Source organism: Aquarana catesbeiana, linkage group LG13 (assembly GCF_042186555.1).
Source record: "Aquarana catesbeiana isolate 2022-GZ linkage group LG13, ASM4218655v1, whole genome shotgun sequence".
In the NCBI taxonomy this organism is placed as follows: Eukaryota; Metazoa; Chordata; class Amphibia; order Anura; family Ranidae; genus Aquarana; species Aquarana catesbeiana.
In genome coordinates, this window is record NC_133336.1 from 232,192,469 (window position 1) to 232,211,049 (window position 18,581).

At 47.4% G+C, this 18,581-nt stretch overlaps 1 protein-coding gene across 3 annotated transcripts in view; it reads left to right on the top strand.

The window, feature by feature from the left end:
- Positions 1–18,581, top strand: part of LOC141116940 (Fc receptor-like protein 2) — a 48,294-nt gene that overhangs the window by 18,609 nt on the left and 11,104 nt on the right. For 2 of the 3 annotated variants that reach the window (XM_073609453.1, XM_073609452.1), the window contains exons 3-6: positions 9,137–9,163; positions 11,316–11,591; positions 11,849–12,154; positions 18,236–18,364. In XM_073609453.1, coding sequence (XP_073465554.1) covers positions 9,137–9,163; positions 11,316–11,591; positions 11,849–12,154; positions 18,236–18,364 — 738 coding nt within the window. The remainder of the gene's footprint in view (positions 1–9,136; positions 9,164–11,315; positions 11,592–11,848; positions 12,155–18,235; positions 18,365–18,581) is intronic. The other variant, XM_073609454.1, reaches the window with a different exon arrangement.

Genomic DNA, 18,581 nt, shown 5'->3' on the forward strand with positions numbered 1-18,581 from the left:
CTGTATCTGGTGACAGGCTGCAGGTGACAAGTGACACGCTGTATCTGGTGACAGGCTGCAGGTGACAAGTGACACACTGTATCTGGTGACAGGCTGCAGGTGACAAGTGACACGCTGTATTTGATGACAGGCTGCAGGTGACAAGTGGCACACTATCTGGTGGAAGGCTGCTGGTGGTAAGTGACACACTGTATCTAGTGGTAGGCTGTGGTTGGCAAGTGGCACACTGTATCTGGTGACAGGCTGCAGGTGACAAATGGCACACTGTATCTGGTGACAGGCTGCAGGTGACAAATGGCACACTGTATCTGGTGACAGGCTGCAGGTGACAAGTGACACGCTGTATTTGATGACAGGCTGCAGGTGACAAGTGGCACACTATCTGGTGGAAGGCTGCTGGTGGTAAGTGACACACTGTATCTAGTGGTAGGCTGTGGTTGGCAAGTGGCACACTGTATCTGGTGACAGGCTGCTGGTGGCAAGTGACACGCTGTATCTGGTGACAGGCTGCAGGTGACAAGTGACACGCTGTATCTGGTGACAGGCTGCAGGTGACAAATGGCACACTGTATCTGGTGACAGTCTGCAGGTGACAAGTGACACGCTGTATTTGATGACAGGCTGAAGGTGACAAGTGGCACACTGTATCTGGTGACAGGCTGCAGGTGACAAGTGACACACTGTATCTGGTGACAGGCTGTCAGTGGCAAGTGGCACACTGTATCTGGTGACCGGCTGAAGCTGACAAATGGCACACTGTATCTGGTGACAGGCTGCAGGTGACAAGTGACACGCTGTATCTGGTGACCGGCTGCAGGTGACAAGTGACACACTATCTGGTGGAAGGCTGCTGGTGGTAAGTGACACACTGTATCTAGTGGTAGGCTGTGGTTGGCAAGTGGCACACTGTATCTGGTGACCGGCTGCAGGTGACAAGTGACACGCTGTATCTGGTGACAGGCTGCAGGTGACAAGTGACACACTGTATCTGGTGACAGGCTGCAGGTGACAAGTGACACGCTGTATCTGGTGACAGGCTGCAGGTAACAAGTGACACGCTGTATCTGGTGACCGGCTGCAGGTGACAAGTGACACGCTGTATCTGGTGACAGGCTGCAGGTGACAAGTGGCACACTGTATCTGGTGACAGGCTGCAGGTGACAAGTGGCACACTATCTGGTGGAAGGCTGCTGGTGGTAAGTGACACACTGTATCTAGTGGTAGGCTGTGGTTGGCAAGTGGCACACTGTATCTGGTGACAGGCTGCAGGTGACAAGTGACACGCTGTATCTGGTGACAGGCTGCAGGTGACAAGTGACACGCTGTATCTGGTGACAGGCTGTCAGTGGCAAGTGACACACTGTATCTGGTGACAGGCTGCAGGTGACAAGTGACACGCTGTATCTGGTGACAGGCTGCAGGTGACAAGTGACACGCTGTATCTGGTGACCGGCTGCAGGTGACAAGTGACACGCTGTATCTGGTGACAGGCTGCAGGTGACAAGTGGCACACTGTATCTGGTGACAGGCTGCAGGTGACAAGTGGCACACTATCTGGTGGAAGGCTGCTGGTGGTAAGTGACACACTGTATCTAGTGGTAGGCTGTGGTTGGCAAGTGGCACACTGTATCTGGTGACAGGCTGTGCAGGTGACAAGTGACACGCTGTATCTGGTGACAGGCTGCAGGTGACAAATGGCACACTGTATCTGGTGACAGGCTGCAGGTGACAAATGGCACACTGTATCTGGTGACAGGCTGCAGGTGACAAGTGACACGCTGTATTTGATGACAGGCTGCAGGTGACAAGTGGCACACTATCTGGTGGAAGGCTGCTGGTGGTAAGTGACACACTGTATCTAGTGGTAGGCTGTGGTTGGCAAGTGGCACACTGTATCTGGTGACAGGCTGCAGGTGACAAGTGACACGCTGTATCTGGTGACAGGCTGCAGGTGACAAGTGACACGCTGTATCTGGTGACCGGCTGCAGGTGACAAGTGACACGCTGCATCTGATGACAGGCTGCAGGTGACAAGTGACACGCTGTATCTGGTGACAGGCTGCAGGTGACAAGTGGCACACTATCTGGTGGAAGGCTGCTGGTGGTAAGTGACACACTGTATCTAGTGGTAGGCTGTGGTTGGCAAGTGGCACACTGTATCTGGTGACAGGCTGCAGGTGACAAGTGACACGCTGTATCTGGTGACAGGCTGCAGGTGACAAATGGCACACTGTATCTGGTGACAGGCTGCAGGTGACAAGTGACACGCTGTATTTGATGACAGGCTGAAGGTGACAAGTGGCACACTGTATCTGGTGACAGGCTGCAGGTGACAAGTGGCACACTATCTGGTGGAAGGCTGCTGGTGGTAAGTGACACACTGTATCTAGTGGTAGGCTGTGGTTGGCAAGTGGCACACTGTATCTGGTGACAGGCTGCAGGTGACAAGTGACACGCTGTATCTGGTGACAGGCTGCAGGTGACAAATGGCACACTGTATCTGGTGACAGGCTGCAGGTGACAAGTGACACGCTGTATTTGATGACAGGCTGAAGGTGACAAGTGGCACACTGTATCTGGTGACAGGCTGCAGGTGACAAGTGGCACACTATCTGGTGGAAGGCTGCTGGTGGTAAGTGACACACTGTATCTAGTGGTAGGCTGTGGTTGGCAAGTGGCACACTGTATCTGGTGACAGGCTGCAGGTGACAAGTGACACGCTGTATCTGGTGACAGGCTGCAGGTGACAAATGGCACACTGTATCTGGTGACAGGCTGCAGGTGACAAGTGACACGCTGTATTTGATGACAGGCTGAAGGTGACAAGTGGCACACTGTATCTGGTGACAGGCTGCAGGTGACAAGTGACACACTGTATCTGGTGACAGGCTGTCAGTGGCAAGTGGCACACTGTATCTGGTGACCGGCTGAAGGTGACAAATGACACACTGTATCTGGTGACAGGCTGCAGGTGACAAGTGACACGCTGTATCTGGTGACAGGCTGCAGGTGACAAGTGACACACTGTATCTGGTGACAGGCTGCAGGTGACAAGTGACACGCTTTATTTGATGACAGGCTGCAGGTGACAAGTGGCACACTATCTGGTGGAAGGCTGCTGGTGGTAAGTGACACACTGTATCTAGTGGTAGGCTGTGGTTGGCAAGTGGCACACTGTATCTGGTGACAGGCTGCAGGTGACAAATGGCACACTGTATCTGGTGACAGGCTGCAGGTGACAAATGGCACACTGTATCTGGTGACAGGCTGCAGGTGACAAGTGACACGCTGTATTTGATGACAGGCTGCAGGTGACAAGTGGCACACTATCTGGTGGAAGGCTGCTGGTGGTAAGTGACACACTGTATCTAGTGGTAGGCTGTGGTTGGCAAGTGGCACACTGTATCTGGTGACAGGCTGCTGGTGGCAAGTGACACGCTGTATCTGGTGACAGGCTGCAGGTGACAAGTGACACGCTGTATCTGGTGACAGGCTGCAGGTGACAAATGGCACACTGTATCTGGTGACAGTCTGCAGGTGACAAGTGACACGCTGTATTTGATGACAGGCTGAAGGTGACAAGTGGCACACTGTATCTGGTGACAGGCTGCAGGTGACAAGTGACACACTGTATCTGGTGACAGGCTGTCAGTGGCAAGTGGCACACTGTATCTGGTGACCGGCTGAAGCTGACAAATGGCACACTGTATCTGGTGACAGGCTGCAGGTGACAAGTGACACGCTGTATCTGGTGACCGGCTGCAGGTGACAAGTGACACACTATCTGGTGGAAGGCTGCTGGTGGTAAGTGACACACTGTATCTAGTGGTAGGCTGTGGTTGGCAAGTGGCACACTGTATCTGGTGACCGGCTGCAGGTGACAAGTGACACGCTGTATCTGGTGACAGGCTGCAGGTGACAAGTGACACACTGTATCTGGTGACAGGCTGCAGGTGACAAGTGACACGCTGTATCTGGTGACAGGCTGCAGGTAACAAGTGACACGCTGTATCTGGTGACCGGCTGCAGGTGACAAGTGACACGCTGTATCTGGTGACAGGCTGCAGGTGACAAGTGGCACACTGTATCTGGTGACAGGCTGCAGGTGACAAGTGGCACACTATCTGGTGGAAGGCTGCTGGTGGTAAGTGACACACTGTATCTAGTGGTAGGCTGTGGTTGGCAAGTGGCACACTGTATCTGGTGACAGGCTGCAGGTGACAAGTGACACGCTGTATCTGGTGACAGGCTGCAGGTGACAAGTGACACGCTGTATCTGGTGACAGGCTGTCAGTGGCAAGTGACACACTGTATCTGGTGACAGGCTGCAGGTGACAAGTGACACGCTGTATCTGGTGACAGGCTGCAGGTGACAAGTGACACGCTGTATCTGGTGACCGGCTGCAGGTGACAAGTGACACGCTGTATCTGGTGACAGGCTGCAGGTGACAAGTGGCACACTGTATCTGGTGACAGGCTGCAGGTGACAAGTGGCACACTATCTGGTGGAAGGCTGCTGGTGGTAAGTGACACACTGTATCTAGTGGTAGGCTGTGGTTGGCAAGTGGCACACTGTATCTGGTGACAGGCTGTGCAGGTGACAAGTGACACGCTGTATCTGGTGACAGGCTGCAGGTGACAAATGGCACACTGTATCTGGTGACAGGCTGCAGGTGACAAATGGCACACTGTATCTGGTGACAGGCTGCAGGTGACAAGTGACACGCTGTATTTGATGACAGGCTGCAGGTGACAAGTGGCACACTATCTGGTGGAAGGCTGCTGGTGGTAAGTGACACACTGTATCTAGTGGTAGGCTGTGGTTGGCAAGTGGCACACTGTATCTGGTGACAGGCTGCAGGTGACAAGTGACACGCTGTATCTGGTGACAGGCTGCAGGTGACAAGTGACACGCTGTATCTGGTGACCGGCTGCAGGTGACAAGTGACACGCTGCATCTGATGACAGGCTGCAGGTGACAAGTGACACGCTGTATCTGGTGACAGGCTGCAGGTGACAAGTGGCACACTATCTGGTGGAAGGCTGCTGGTGGTAAGTGACACACTGTATCTAGTGGTAGGCTGTGGTTGGCAAGTGGCACACTGTATCTGGTGACAGGCTGCAGGTGACAAGTGACACGCTGTATCTGGTGACAGGCTGCAGGTGACAAATGGCACACTGTATCTGGTGACAGGCTGCAGGTGACAAGTGACACGCTGTATTTGATGACAGGCTGAAGGTGACAAGTGGCACACTGTATCTGGTGACAGGCTGCAGGTGACAAGTGGCACACTATCTGGTGGAAGGCTGCTGGTGGTAAGTGACACACTGTATCTAGTGGTAGGCTGTGGTTGGCAAGTGGCACACTGTATCTGGTGACAGGCTGCAGGTGACAAGTGACACGCTGTATCTGGTGACAGGCTGCAGGTGACAAATGGCACACTGTATCTGGTGACAGGCTGCAGGTGACAAGTGACACGCTGTATTTGATGACAGGCTGAAGGTGACAAGTGGCACACTGTATCTGGTGACAGGCTGCAGGTGACAAGTGGCACACTATCTGGTGGAAGGCTGCTGGTGGTAAGTGACACACTGTATCTAGTGGTAGGCTGTGGTTGGCAAGTGGCACACTGTATCTGGTGACAGGCTGCAGGTGACAAGTGACACGCTGTATCTGGTGACAGGCTGCAGGTGACAAATGGCACACTGTATCTGGTGACAGGCTGCAGGTGACAAGTGACACGCTGTATTTGATGACAGGCTGAAGGTGACAAGTGGCACACTGTATCTGGTGACAGGCTGCAGGTGACAAGTGACACACTGTATCTGGTGACAGGCTGTCAGTGGCAAGTGGCACACTGTATCTGGTGACCGGCTGAAGGTGACAAATGACACACTGTATCTGGTGACAGGCTGCAGGTGACAAGTGACACGCTGTATCTGGTGACAGGCTGCAGGTGACAAGTGACACACTGTATCTGGTGACAGGCTGCAGGTGACAAGTGACACGCTTTATTTGATGACAGGCTGCAGGTGACAAGTGGCACACTATCTGGTGGAAGGCTGCTGGTGGTAAGTGACACACTGTATCTAGTGGTAGGCTGTGGTTGGCAAGTGGCACACTGTATCTGGTGACAGGCTGCAGGTGACAAATGGCACACTGTATCTGGTGACAGGCTGCAGGTGACAAATGGCACACTGTATCTGGTGACAGGCTGCAGGTGACAAGTGACACGCTGTATTTGATGACAGGCTGCAGGTGACAAGTGGCACACTATCTGGTGGAAGGCTGCTGGTGGTAAGTGACACACTGTATCTAGTGGTAGGCTGTGGTTGGCAAGTGGCACACTGTATCTGGTGACAGGCTGCTGGTGGCAAGTGACACGCTGTATCTGGTGACAGGCTGCAGGTGACAAGTGACACGCTGTATCTGGTGACAGGCTGCAGGTGACAAATGGCACACTGTATCTGGTGACAGTCTGCAGGTGACAAGTGACACGCTGTATTTGATGACAGGCTGAAGGTGACAAGTGGCACACTGTATCTGGTGACAGGCTGCAGGTGACAAGTGACACACTGTATCTGGTGACAGGCTGTCAGTGGCAAGTGGCACACTGTATCTGGTGACCGGCTGAAGGTGACAAATGGCACACTGTATCTGGTGACAGGCTGCAGGTGACAAGTGACACGCTGTATCTGGTGACCGGCTGCAGGTGACAAGTGACACACTATCTGGTGGAAGGCTGCTGGTGGTAAGTGACACACTGTATCTAGTGGTAGGCTGTGGTTGGCAAGTGGCACACTGTATCTGGTGACAGGCTGCAGGTGACAAGTGGCACACTATCTGGTGGAAGGCTGCTGGTGGTAAGTGACACACTGTATCTAGTGGTAGGCTGTGGTTGGCAAGTGGCACACTGTATCTGGTGACAGGCTGCAGGTGACAAGTGACACGCTGTATCTGGTGACAGGCTGCAGGTGACAAATGGCACACTGTATCTGGTGACAGGCTGCAGGTGACAAGTGACACGCTGTATTTGATGACAGGCTGAAGGTGACAAGTGGCACACTGTATCTGGTGACAGGCTGCAGGTGACAAGTGACACACTGTATCTGGTGACAGGCTGTCAGTGGCAAGTGGCACACTGTATCTGGTGACCGGCTGAAGGTGACAAATGACACACTGTATCTGGTGACAGGCTGCAGGTGACAAGTGACACGCTGTATCTGGTGACAGGCTGCAGGTGACAAGTGACACGCTGTATCTGGTGACCGGCTGCAGGTGACAAGTGACACGCTGCATCTGATGACAGGCTGCAGGTGACAAGTGACACGCTGTATCTGGTGACAGGCTGTCAGTGGCAAGTGGCACACTGTATCTGGTGACCGGCTGAAGGTGACAAGTGGCACTCTGTATCTGGTGACAGGCTGCAGGTGACAAGTGGCACACTGTATCTGGTGACAGGCTGCAGGTGACAAGTGGCACACTGTATCTGGTGACAGGCTGCAGGTGACAAGTGGCACACTGTATCTGGTGACAGGCTGCAGGTGACAAGTGGCACACTATCTGGTGGAAGGCTGCTGGTGGTAAGTGACACACTGTATCTGGTGACAGGCTGCAGGTGACAAGTGACACGCTGTATCTGGTGACAGGCTGCAGGTGACAAATGGCACACTGTATCTGGTGACAGGCTGCAGGTGACAAGTGACACGCTGTATTTGATGACAGGCTGCAGGTGACAAGTGGCACACTGTATCTGGTGACAGGCTGCAGGTGACAAGTGGCACACTATCTGGTGGAAGGCTGCTGGTGGTAAGTGACACACTGTATCTAGTGGTAGGCTGTGGTTGGCAAGTGGCACACTGTATCTGGTGACAGGCTGCAGGTGACAAGTGACACGCTGCATCTGATGACAGGCTGCAGGTGACAAGTGACACGCTGTATCTGGTGACAGGCTGCAGGTGACAAATGGCACACTGTATCTGGTGACAGGCTGCAGGTGACAAGTGACACACTGTATTTGATGACAGGCTGAAGGTGACAAATGGCACACTGTATCTGGTGACAGGCTGCAGGTGACAAGTGACACACTGTATCTGGTGACAGGCTGCAGGTGACAAGTGGCACACTGTATCTGGTGACAGGCTGCAGGTGACAAGTGGCACACTGTATCTGGTGACCGGCTGAAGGTGACAAGTGGCACACTGTATCTGGTGACAGGCTGCAGGTGACAAGTGACACGCTGTATCTGATGACAGGCTGCTGGTGACAAGTGACATGCTGTATCTGGTGACAGGCTGCAGGTGACAAGTGACACACTGTATCTGGTGACAGGCTGCAGGTGACAAGTGGCACACTATCTGGTGGAAGGCTGCTGGTGGTAAGTGGCACACTGTATCTAGTGGTAGGCTGTGGTTGGCAAGTGGCACACTGTATCTGGTGACAGGCTGCTGGTGGCAAGTGGCACACTGTATCTGTGGCAGGCTGTGGGTAGCAAGTGGCACACTGTATCTGGTGGCAAGTGGCACACTGTATATGGTGGTTGGCTGCTGGTGGCAAGTGACATGCTGTATCTAGCGGCAGGCAACTGTGGAAAGTTATACGCTACATCTGGTGGCAGGCTATGGGTGGCAAGTGACATGCTGCATCTGGTAGCAAGTGACAAGCTCAGGTCCCACTGATTCTGCACGATGGTGAGTTGAACTATTTCACTATATATTACAATGTAGTAACTGAAATAATGAAATTTGATCATCCTGACACCATATCAAGCATGGTGTCAGGATGATTGATTTTAAGTACTAACACCAGCCATTTGCCTGACAAATCACCTCCACCGCCGATTTCCCCGCCAACCCCGAGACTACATCCCCCACCCTCATCTTTTTTTGGGAAGAGGGGGTTGTCTCTGAATGACAGTTTGGAAATGTGGTCTCCCTATGTTGCTGCAGGTGAGAGACCGCATAGCAGGTAGTATTGGTGGTGTTGCTGCTGCTCAGAGGCTGCACGGCTGGTATTACTGGTGAGAGTAGATTTAATTCGTTTTAGCGAAAAATTGTTTTCATTTCATTTTGTTTCCATAAAAAGGCCCACCAAAATCCTCAGCACCAGGACCATGATTCTCTTAATCTGGCCCTGGCAACACATTACACATTCAGATCCAAGGTGATCCTGAGATACTGACCTTGGAATTACATTTTAAAGTGGCTTTGTGCTCAAAGCAATGGGTTTACTGTCAGCCAGCATCTTATAATCTCCTTCATCCAGTGCCAGGACAGTGTCCTTTGCTACCCAAAGCAAAATGACTAAAGTGTCTCCCCATGATCTGTGAACTACTAAGGATGAGCTTGGGTCAGGCTTGGGTTTGGTCTTACGTTTGGCCAAACCCAGAAAGAGACTGTCAGTGCCAGGAAAATTAGATGCTTGCAGGGGATTTGCCACCCTGCAGCTACATCTACACAAAAGGGCAGGGATACGAATGATGATCATATCATAATTGGCCTAACATGGACACATAATGTCATGAGCATCCCTGCCGTTTTATGTACATGCAGCTTTAGGGTAGGGAATCTCTTGCATACAGCTGATTGGTCTGTCACTGGCTGCCAGCTTTCTTTCAAATTCAAATACCAAATTCAAGCTCATCCCTATGCAGCAGCATAGGTTTCAGGCCTTGCCCTTGTTGTGCACCCTCCTGCTAAAACACTCAAGGTGGCCACCTCTTCTTCATTCCCCTTGGTCTCCAACCCTTGCCTTTGTTTCTCTGTTGGTCCATTTACTTCCCATACAGAATGTTTTTCCCTAAGTTTGGGTTGCCTTAACAGTACTGACATCAAGCCTCCAGGCTTCCTCTCAGCACAGCTGCTCAGGCCTCAAGCTTAGTCCTTTGGTCTGGTCATTCCAGACCATTTCTCAGCACCACTATGCTTATGTGCAACTCTGCACCTCCCTCTCAGATTTCTCTCTTGCAGCTCCCTGCTGCTCTGGCCCACACCCTGGCCTCCTGGCAGGGTATCTTCTTTCTCCCGGGTGGAGTCCTGAATTACTGCTAGGTCCTTTATTATTCAACCTTTAGGTCTACAGTAAGATCTGGACAGAGGGTTGGGGCTCCGTCCTTCCCAGGCTCTGATTAGAATGCGATGTAAGTGGGCTCTCCCATATAATGTTTTTTTTTTTAATTTCTTGGCTTTGTTTACTGAAATTCTTCTATTTTGTTCTAAGCCATATCATGTTGATTACAAAAAAAGGATTCATTTATTTAAATTTGATTGGTTTGTTTCTAACAATGGATTTTTTTTGGCCTGTGATTAATTGTGAAGTATATGATGTGTCCCTCATTCTGAAAAATTTGAAGACCCTGTAGTAGCTTATATTCCAAGAAGGTGACCAGCTGAAAGTCCCCAATAGTATTGGGCAAATAATACAATGTAGGTCCACAACACCTAAGAAAGGTTTGGTCACATCCCATGTAGACTTGTCACCTATATAAAAGCCACAAAGTCCTATAGTGGAAACAGGTCAGTCCCATTATAGAGTAGACCAGCTCTCCCATACAAATCCAGCTCTCCATACAAAGTATATACTCAAAACCTGGAATGCTTAGTTGTAAAATGTTGTAGACATTGGGTAATATGGATTTCTTCCTCATCCGTGAGTCATGGGCCAGAAGACTCATATAATAGATCCTAATGGACTCTGGCATGGTTGGTTCAAAGACAAGTCATTAGCCTTATTGCAACTGAATACAAGTTTTTGAAACAAGTTTTGGAATGTTGTTTAATATTATAGGTCATGTCTTTTGTGGTTCTTTATTTGTCTATAACATTAAATAGTCCTACATGTACATTTATGATCTGCATCAGAATGCATGTACATTTTTTTTTTTATGTGGGCTGCTTTTTTCTTTCTTAGTCCTTTAGGCTCTTTCCCTCTCTGAACAAAATCATCCTGGGAATAATAGCCCATTTAAATATATAAAAGAGGTCTCTGTGGGAGATGCGGTGGGTGTGATTTTATAGTGTTTTTTTTTTATACCAGGATATTTTTTATGTATATATTTTGCACATTAAATGATTATAAAACGGGTACATGGCTATTGTAGTAATAATTGGTTAATTAATAGTTTGATCATTTATAGATCATTATAGACCAAGTAGTGTAATTAGTAGCTTTCACTTTTGGTTTTGTTTTTTTTATTATACAGTCCCTATAGACTCCAGATAGATAAGAAGTTTGAAGGCCCATATGGTGGTGTAAGAACGTCATATTGTCATATAAGTTTATTTTTTACTTATTTCATTGTTGAAATGTGTTCTAGAGTTGTTCACAACACCAAAAATCAGAGTTGGTCCATCATGCCTTGTGAAAGAAGGCGAGCAGGTGACATTGGAGTGTGTGACCGATCCTAAAGAAAAGACCGGCCTTAAATATTTCTTTTATAAAGACTCTCAAATTATTCAGAGTGCTGCTATAAAGAACATTTATGTGATTGATAAAGCCAAAGAAGAGAACACAGGAAGCTACCAGTGTTCTGTGCAATCCCAGGATGGGAATGTTAGAAAAAACAGCACCAACATCTACATCCTCATACAAAGTGAGTGCAAGCTCTACTGTCTATTGTGTTATCTTCACCTCATTGTTTCACATTGTGTATGATGTAATTTAGCCAGGAAGCCAAAATAAATATATTCACTCACTGTTGGAATGATGCAAAAACAACCAAATTTAACAGCTCTAAAAAGTATAAAATGTCCTGCAAATTAAAACATATCAGATGTCGTTCTACAACCAAGATATCAATTTTGTGTCTTTTTTTTATTAAAATATTTAATCTTGTTTCTTTTTTTACAGATATAACTATCACCGTGGATAAAGACAATAAGGATTTTGTATATGGAGAATCTTTGACATTGAATTGCTCCATAAAGAAAGGAATGTCCCCCGTATTCCTATGGTTGCACAATGAGACTGTGGTAGAAAAGAACTCTGAATTCTACCAACTGCGAGACAGTGGCAAAGTTCTATACATTAAATCCCTCCAAAGTCATCATGCAGGAACTTATAATTGTAAGGTCAGCAACAACTTAGCAGACAATAAGCCTTTCTATATTGTGGAAACATTTCAGATCAGCCAAATCTTGGAAAGCCATCCACTTGGTGAGACCACATTCATGAAGACCGATAAAGTCTGTTTGTCTTGTTTGAGTAGTCTAGCCAATATAAAGTAGATCATTAGGCTGGCCATACAACAGCAGAATTTCAATAAAGGACTTTTATTTTCGGCACGTTCTAAAATTTTCCAGTGCTTAGTTGAGTCACATTGATGTTCATTTTTGATCACAGTAATGAGAAAATTTGAAGGAGCAGGATGGAAAACTTTTCTCAGATGAATGGAATTCTAGCTGTGAACCTGGTTTTTGTTTGGGAAAAATTTTAAATATCAAATAGACAAAAAAAAAATGGATTTTCTACTGTGCCATAATTCTCAGGAATGAAGCCACAACTTAAGTCTTAAAAATAATTACATTAATTGTGTACAAAAGATTAAATTTAAATAAAACCAAGCAACTAAGTATGTATTTACAATTTCCTAAGCTGAGCCACAAACACAACCTCTGTATCTCCCTACTAATAGACCAGACCTCCATATGTCAATGCATCAAGTCACTTTCACATACAGTAGTTAAGTCACATAGCAGGCATGACAATCCTCAATGGTAGGAGGTTCTGCATCTTTAAAGTTTACAAAAAGGTCCTAAAGGTCCCAATGTGTTTCGCATTGTGTCACTTCCTCAGGAGAGCGTGGGGTACTATATAATAATAAAAGTTAATATATGTTAATAGTCCGAAAATATCATAACTTCCTTATTAATCAATAATTTTGATTATATACTCACATACCACGTACAACAGAGTATGTCTAAAGCTGATGCTGCATACTAACCAGAAGTGGCAGAGACACTCCAGAGGCTTTAGTTCAAAGATCAAACAGAAATAGAGTAGATCAGTGGTTCTCAACCCTAGTCCTCAAGTACCCCCAACAGGCCATGTTTTGGGAACTTCTCATAGATAAAATAGCTGTCCAAAATACCAAGCCATTGACTCTGATTTAAAGCACCTGTACAAGATAAAGGAAAACCTGCAAACATGGCCTGTTGGGGGTACTTGAGGACTGAGGTTGAGAACCACTGAAGTAGATGGCAAGGATCTCAAAACTATCTAAATATAACCAAAAAATACACAAAGGGGTTCATTTACTAAGACTGGAGAGCAGTGGCGGCTGGTGCTCAAAATTTTTGTGGGGGCGCAAACAAACTGAAAAATACAAAAAAAAACAATCAATTGTGGCCTCACTGTGCCCATCAAAGGCAGCCACTGTGCCCATCAAATGCAGCCACTTGTGCCCATCAAATGCAGCCACTTGTGCCCCATAAAATGCAACCACTGTGCCCCATCAAGTGCAGCCACTGCACCATCAATTGCATCCATTCTGCCCATCAAATGCAGCCACTTGTGCCCCATCGCATGCAGCTATTTGTGCCCATTAAATGCAGCCACTTGTGCCCCATCAAATGCATCCACTTGTGCCCCATCAAATACACCCACTTGTGCCCATCAAATGCAGCCACTTGTGCCTCATCAAAGCAGCCACTTGTGCCCATCAAATGCAGCAATTGTGCCCATCATATGCAGCCACTTGTACCTCATAAAATGCGGCCACTTGTGCCCATCATATGCAGCCACTTGTGCCCATCATATGCAGCCACTTGTGCCCATCAAATGCAGCCATTGTGCCCATCATATGTAGCCACTTGTGCCCATCATATGCAGCCACTTGTGCCCATCAAATGCAGCCATTGTGCCCATCAAATGCAGCCACTTGTGCCCCATAAAATGCAACCACTGTGCCCCATCAAGTGCAGCCACTGCACCATCAATTGCATCCATTCTGCCCATCAAATGCAGCCACTTGTGCCCCATCGCATGCAGCTATTTGTGCCCATTAAATGCAGCCACTTGTGCCCCATCAAATGCATCCATTTGTGCCCCATCAAATGCATCCACTTGTGCCCCATCAAATGCATCCACTTGTGCCCCATCAAATGCACCCACTTGTGCCCATCAAATGCAGCCACTGTGCCCCATCAAATGCAGCCACTGTGCCCCATCAAATGCAGCCACTTGTGCCCCATCAAAGTAGCCACTTGTGCCCATCAAATGCAGCCATTGTGCCCATCATATGCAGCCACTTGTGCCTCATCAAATGTGGCCACTTGTGCCCATCATATGCAGCCACTTGTGCCCATCAAATGCAGCCATTGTGCCCATCATATGTAGCCAGTTGTGCCCATCACATACAGCCAGTTGTGCCCCATCACATGCATCCACTTGTGCCCATCACATGCATCCACTTGTGCCTCATAAAATGCGGCCACTTGTGCCCATTATATGCAGCCACTTGTGCCCATCAAATGCAGCCATTTGTGCCCATCATATGCAGCCACTTGTGCCCATCAAATGCAGCCATTGTGCCCATCATATGTAGCCAGTTGTGCCCATCACATGCAGCCAGTCGTGCCCCACCACATGCATCCACTTGTGCCCCATCACATGCAGCTACTTGTCCCATCAAATGCAGCCACTTGTGCCCATCACATGCATCCACTTGTGCCCATCACATGCAGCCACGTGTGCCCATCATATTCAGCCACGTGTGCCCATCATATGCAGCCACTTGTGCCCATCATATGCCGCCACTTGTGCCTCATAAAATGGAGCCACTTGTGCCCATCAAATGCAACCACTTGTGCCCATCATATGCAGCCACTTGTGCCCATCATATACAGCCACTTGTGCCCATTAAATGCAGGCAATTGTGCCCATCAAATGCAGCCACTTGTGCCACATCAAATGCAGCCACTTGTGCCCATCATATGCAGCTACTTGTGCCCCATCAAACGCAGAAACTTGTGCCCATCATATGCAGCCACTTGTGCCCATCACATGCAGCCACTTGTGCCCATCATATGCAGCCACTTGTGCCCATCATATGCAGCCACTTGTGCCCTTAATATGCAGCCACTTGTGCCCATAATATGCAGCCACTTGTGCCCATCATATGCCGCCACTTGTGCCTCATAATATACGGCCACTTGTGCCCATCAAATGTAGCCAGTTGTGCCCAAGCCACTTGTGCCCCATCACATGCAGCCACTTGTGCCCCATCATATGCAGCCACTTGTGCCCATTATATGCAGCCACTTGTGCCCCATAAAATGCAGCCACTGTGCCATCAATTGCAGCGATTGTGCCCATCAAATTCAGCCAGTGTGCCCCATCATAAGCAGCAACTTTGCCATCATATGCAGGCCACTTGTGCCCCATCAAATGCGGCCACTTGTGCCCCATCAAATGCAGCCACTTGTGCCCATCAAATGCAGCCACATGTGCCCAACAAATGCCGCCATGTTTGCCCCATCAAATGCAGCCACTTGTGCCCATCAAATGCAGCCACTTGTGCCCATCAAATGCAGCCACTTGTGCCCATCAAAATGCAGCCGCTTGTGCCCATCAAATGCAGCCACTTGTGCCCATCAAATGCAGCCATGTGTGCACATCATATGCAGCCACTTGTGCCCATCAAATGCCGCCACTTGTGCCCATCAGATGGGGCCACTTGTGCCCCATCAAATGCAGCCACTTGTGCCCATCAAATGCAGCCACTTGTGCCCCATCATAAAGCAGCCACTTGTGCCCCATCATAAAGCAACCACTTGTGCCACATCATATGCAGCCACTTGTGCCCCATCATATGCAGCCACTTGTGCCCCATCATATGCAGCCACTTGTGCCCATCAAATGCAGCCACTTGTGCCCATCAAATGCAGCCACTGTGACCCCTGCCCGCCCGCTGTCTGCCCGGCCCATCTTACCCCATCTTGGTGGCGGGTCAGGCAGTGGGTGATGGTGGTGAGCTGTGGGACGGCTCCTGTGTCCTCCATGCTTCCCCCTTCTCTCTTCTTCCATTCTGCTAGGCATCCAATAGGGGTGCCTGTGCCTTAAGCCAATCAGGTGATGGGTATTAGACCTACGCTTCCTGATTGGCGGGGAGGCAGTTCAGTGTTAGAAAAGCCAATATTCATTTGCTCTTCTAACACACCTGGGTGGACTCCGAGTGCAATGCTCTGCGCTCCAAGTCCACCTTTTTTGAAGCCTATTAGAGCCTATGGATCTAATCTGGTGCTTAAAAAAAACACACCCCCGCCGCTGTAATTTAGGTGCAGGGTGTCCAAAAAGGGGCTGGATGCCTGAATAGGGGGTGGCCGCTGCGGCCATGGATAGATTCATGCAATGCATGTGTCCAGTTTTAAGTCAAACAAATTCCAAATTCGGCTGTTTTGTAAAAGGTCACACAGTTTAAAGCCAAGCTAAGAGAAAGTCAAGTCTTTCAAACAAATTTCGAACAAAGGTCCAGGCCAGATTAATCATATATATTATAAAGGATATTTTGTTTAAAAACTATTCAATGAGTTGATCACACTATTGCCTTAAAGTGCATTTAAAGCCAAAATGGATAAAGTAAGAAAGGATTAGAACTACTTTTGGGTTTACATTACTGTCCCTATCAGGGAGATCTACTCTATTTGTCCTGGTGACCATTGGCACCCGAACTTAAAATAGGGAAACATTTTTTAAAAATTGAGCTGTAACCAGAAAAGTATTAAAGTGGAAATCTTCTAATGGGGAAATCATTCTGAGGACAACAGTCTAATGCTCCGTACACACGGTCGGATTTTCCAATGGAAAATGTCCGATCGGAGCGTGTTGTCGGAAATTCCGACCGTGTGTGGGCTCCATCGGACATTTTCCATCGGATTTTCCGACACACAAAGTTGGAGAGCAGGAGATAAAATTTTCCGACAACAAAATCCGTTGTCGGAAATTCCGATCGTGTGTACACAAATCCGACGGACAAAGTGCCAGGCATGCTCAGAATAAATAAAGAGATGAAAGCTATTGGCCACTGCCCCGTTTATAGTCCCGACGTACGTGTTTTACGTCACCGCGTTCAGAACGATCGGATTTTCCGACAACTTTGTGTGACCGTGTGTATGCAAGACAAGTTTGAGCCAACATCCGTCGGAAAAAATCCTAGGATTTTGTTGTCGGAATGTCCGAACAAAGTCCGACCGTGTGTACGGGGTATAAGGGGATTTCCCTCACTTTGGGAAATCCCCCCAATAAGACATAGATGGCAAAAAGTTTTCCAGGGGTGCAATTACTCTACTACTTGCTACTCTATCCACATGAGAAAAATCTGTTTTGGCTTTTGAAAAGTATTAGTGCTATAAAACATATTAAGTAGTAGACAAGAGCATATTGTTTTGTTCCAAATTCGTTTTTTTTAACGAATTTCAGCAAAGTCGTTAATTTGGAAATATCCGAATAATCAAAAACCAGTTTAACGTTTTTTTCCGAATACTCGTAAGTTTGCATATTCGAAAATTTGTAAAGTTGAATTTTCATAATTTCGTATATTTGAATATTCAAACATTCGGAAATTCGGAAATAAGAACGAAAATTCAAAAGAACGAAAATCCGAAAACCCAAAAATTAAAAAATCTGAAATAATAACTAACTGTTAATAACTATTAATAACTTAACTGTTACTAACTCTTAAATAATAGCTATTCGAATTTCCTTTCAAATTTGGCTTTCGTTAGAGAACGTAACGAATATGAATTACAAATTATCCGAAATAACGAATGCTGTATCTAAACGAATGGAACGTAACAAATTAATGATATTAAATAACAGTAATAATACTAATAAAATTTTTTTTAAAGAAGTTACGAATTTTTAAATTTTTGAATTTACGGATGTTGGAATTTTTGAATTTACGAATTTTCAAATTTCGATCATAATGAATGACCCGAAAAAAAAAAAAAAAAAAAAAAAGCAAATGAAACGAAAACGAATGAATTTTTCGGCAGTGCACATGTCTATTAAGTAGATCAAGTAAATGCCACATGGGTAATTAAATCTAATACCTATATGCATTTAATTCTGGTGAAGGAAGAATATGTTAAGGTTTCTTAGAATTTAATCCAGAGAAATCAAAAAGAGTTATTTGGGATAGTGGGTACATTTTAATTCATGTTTATTGCAGTTCATTGATTTCTTGTGATTTGTCATTCAGATATTGATAATAAGTTGCAACTAACTCTTCATTTTCAGGAAGCAATATCATATGGCCGGTACTCGGAGTTTTAGCTTCACTGCTGTTGCTTGTTGTCATCTTGCTGTTTGTAAAGAGGAGAACATTATCTATATTATTCCCTTTGTTAAGTCACCAACAAAATTCAGGTAATCATGGCCCTGTGCCTTTTTGAAATTGAAACATTTTATAGAAATTGTCCATAAAGACATGGATGAGCGAGTTTGAGGTGGAGGAACTTGACTGGCCTGGCTTGCAGTCTCCACTCTAATTCATCCCAAAGGTGTTCTATCGGGTTGAGGTCAAGACTTTGTGCAGGCCAGTCAAGTTGCTCCACCCAAAACTCGCTCATCCATGTCTTTACGG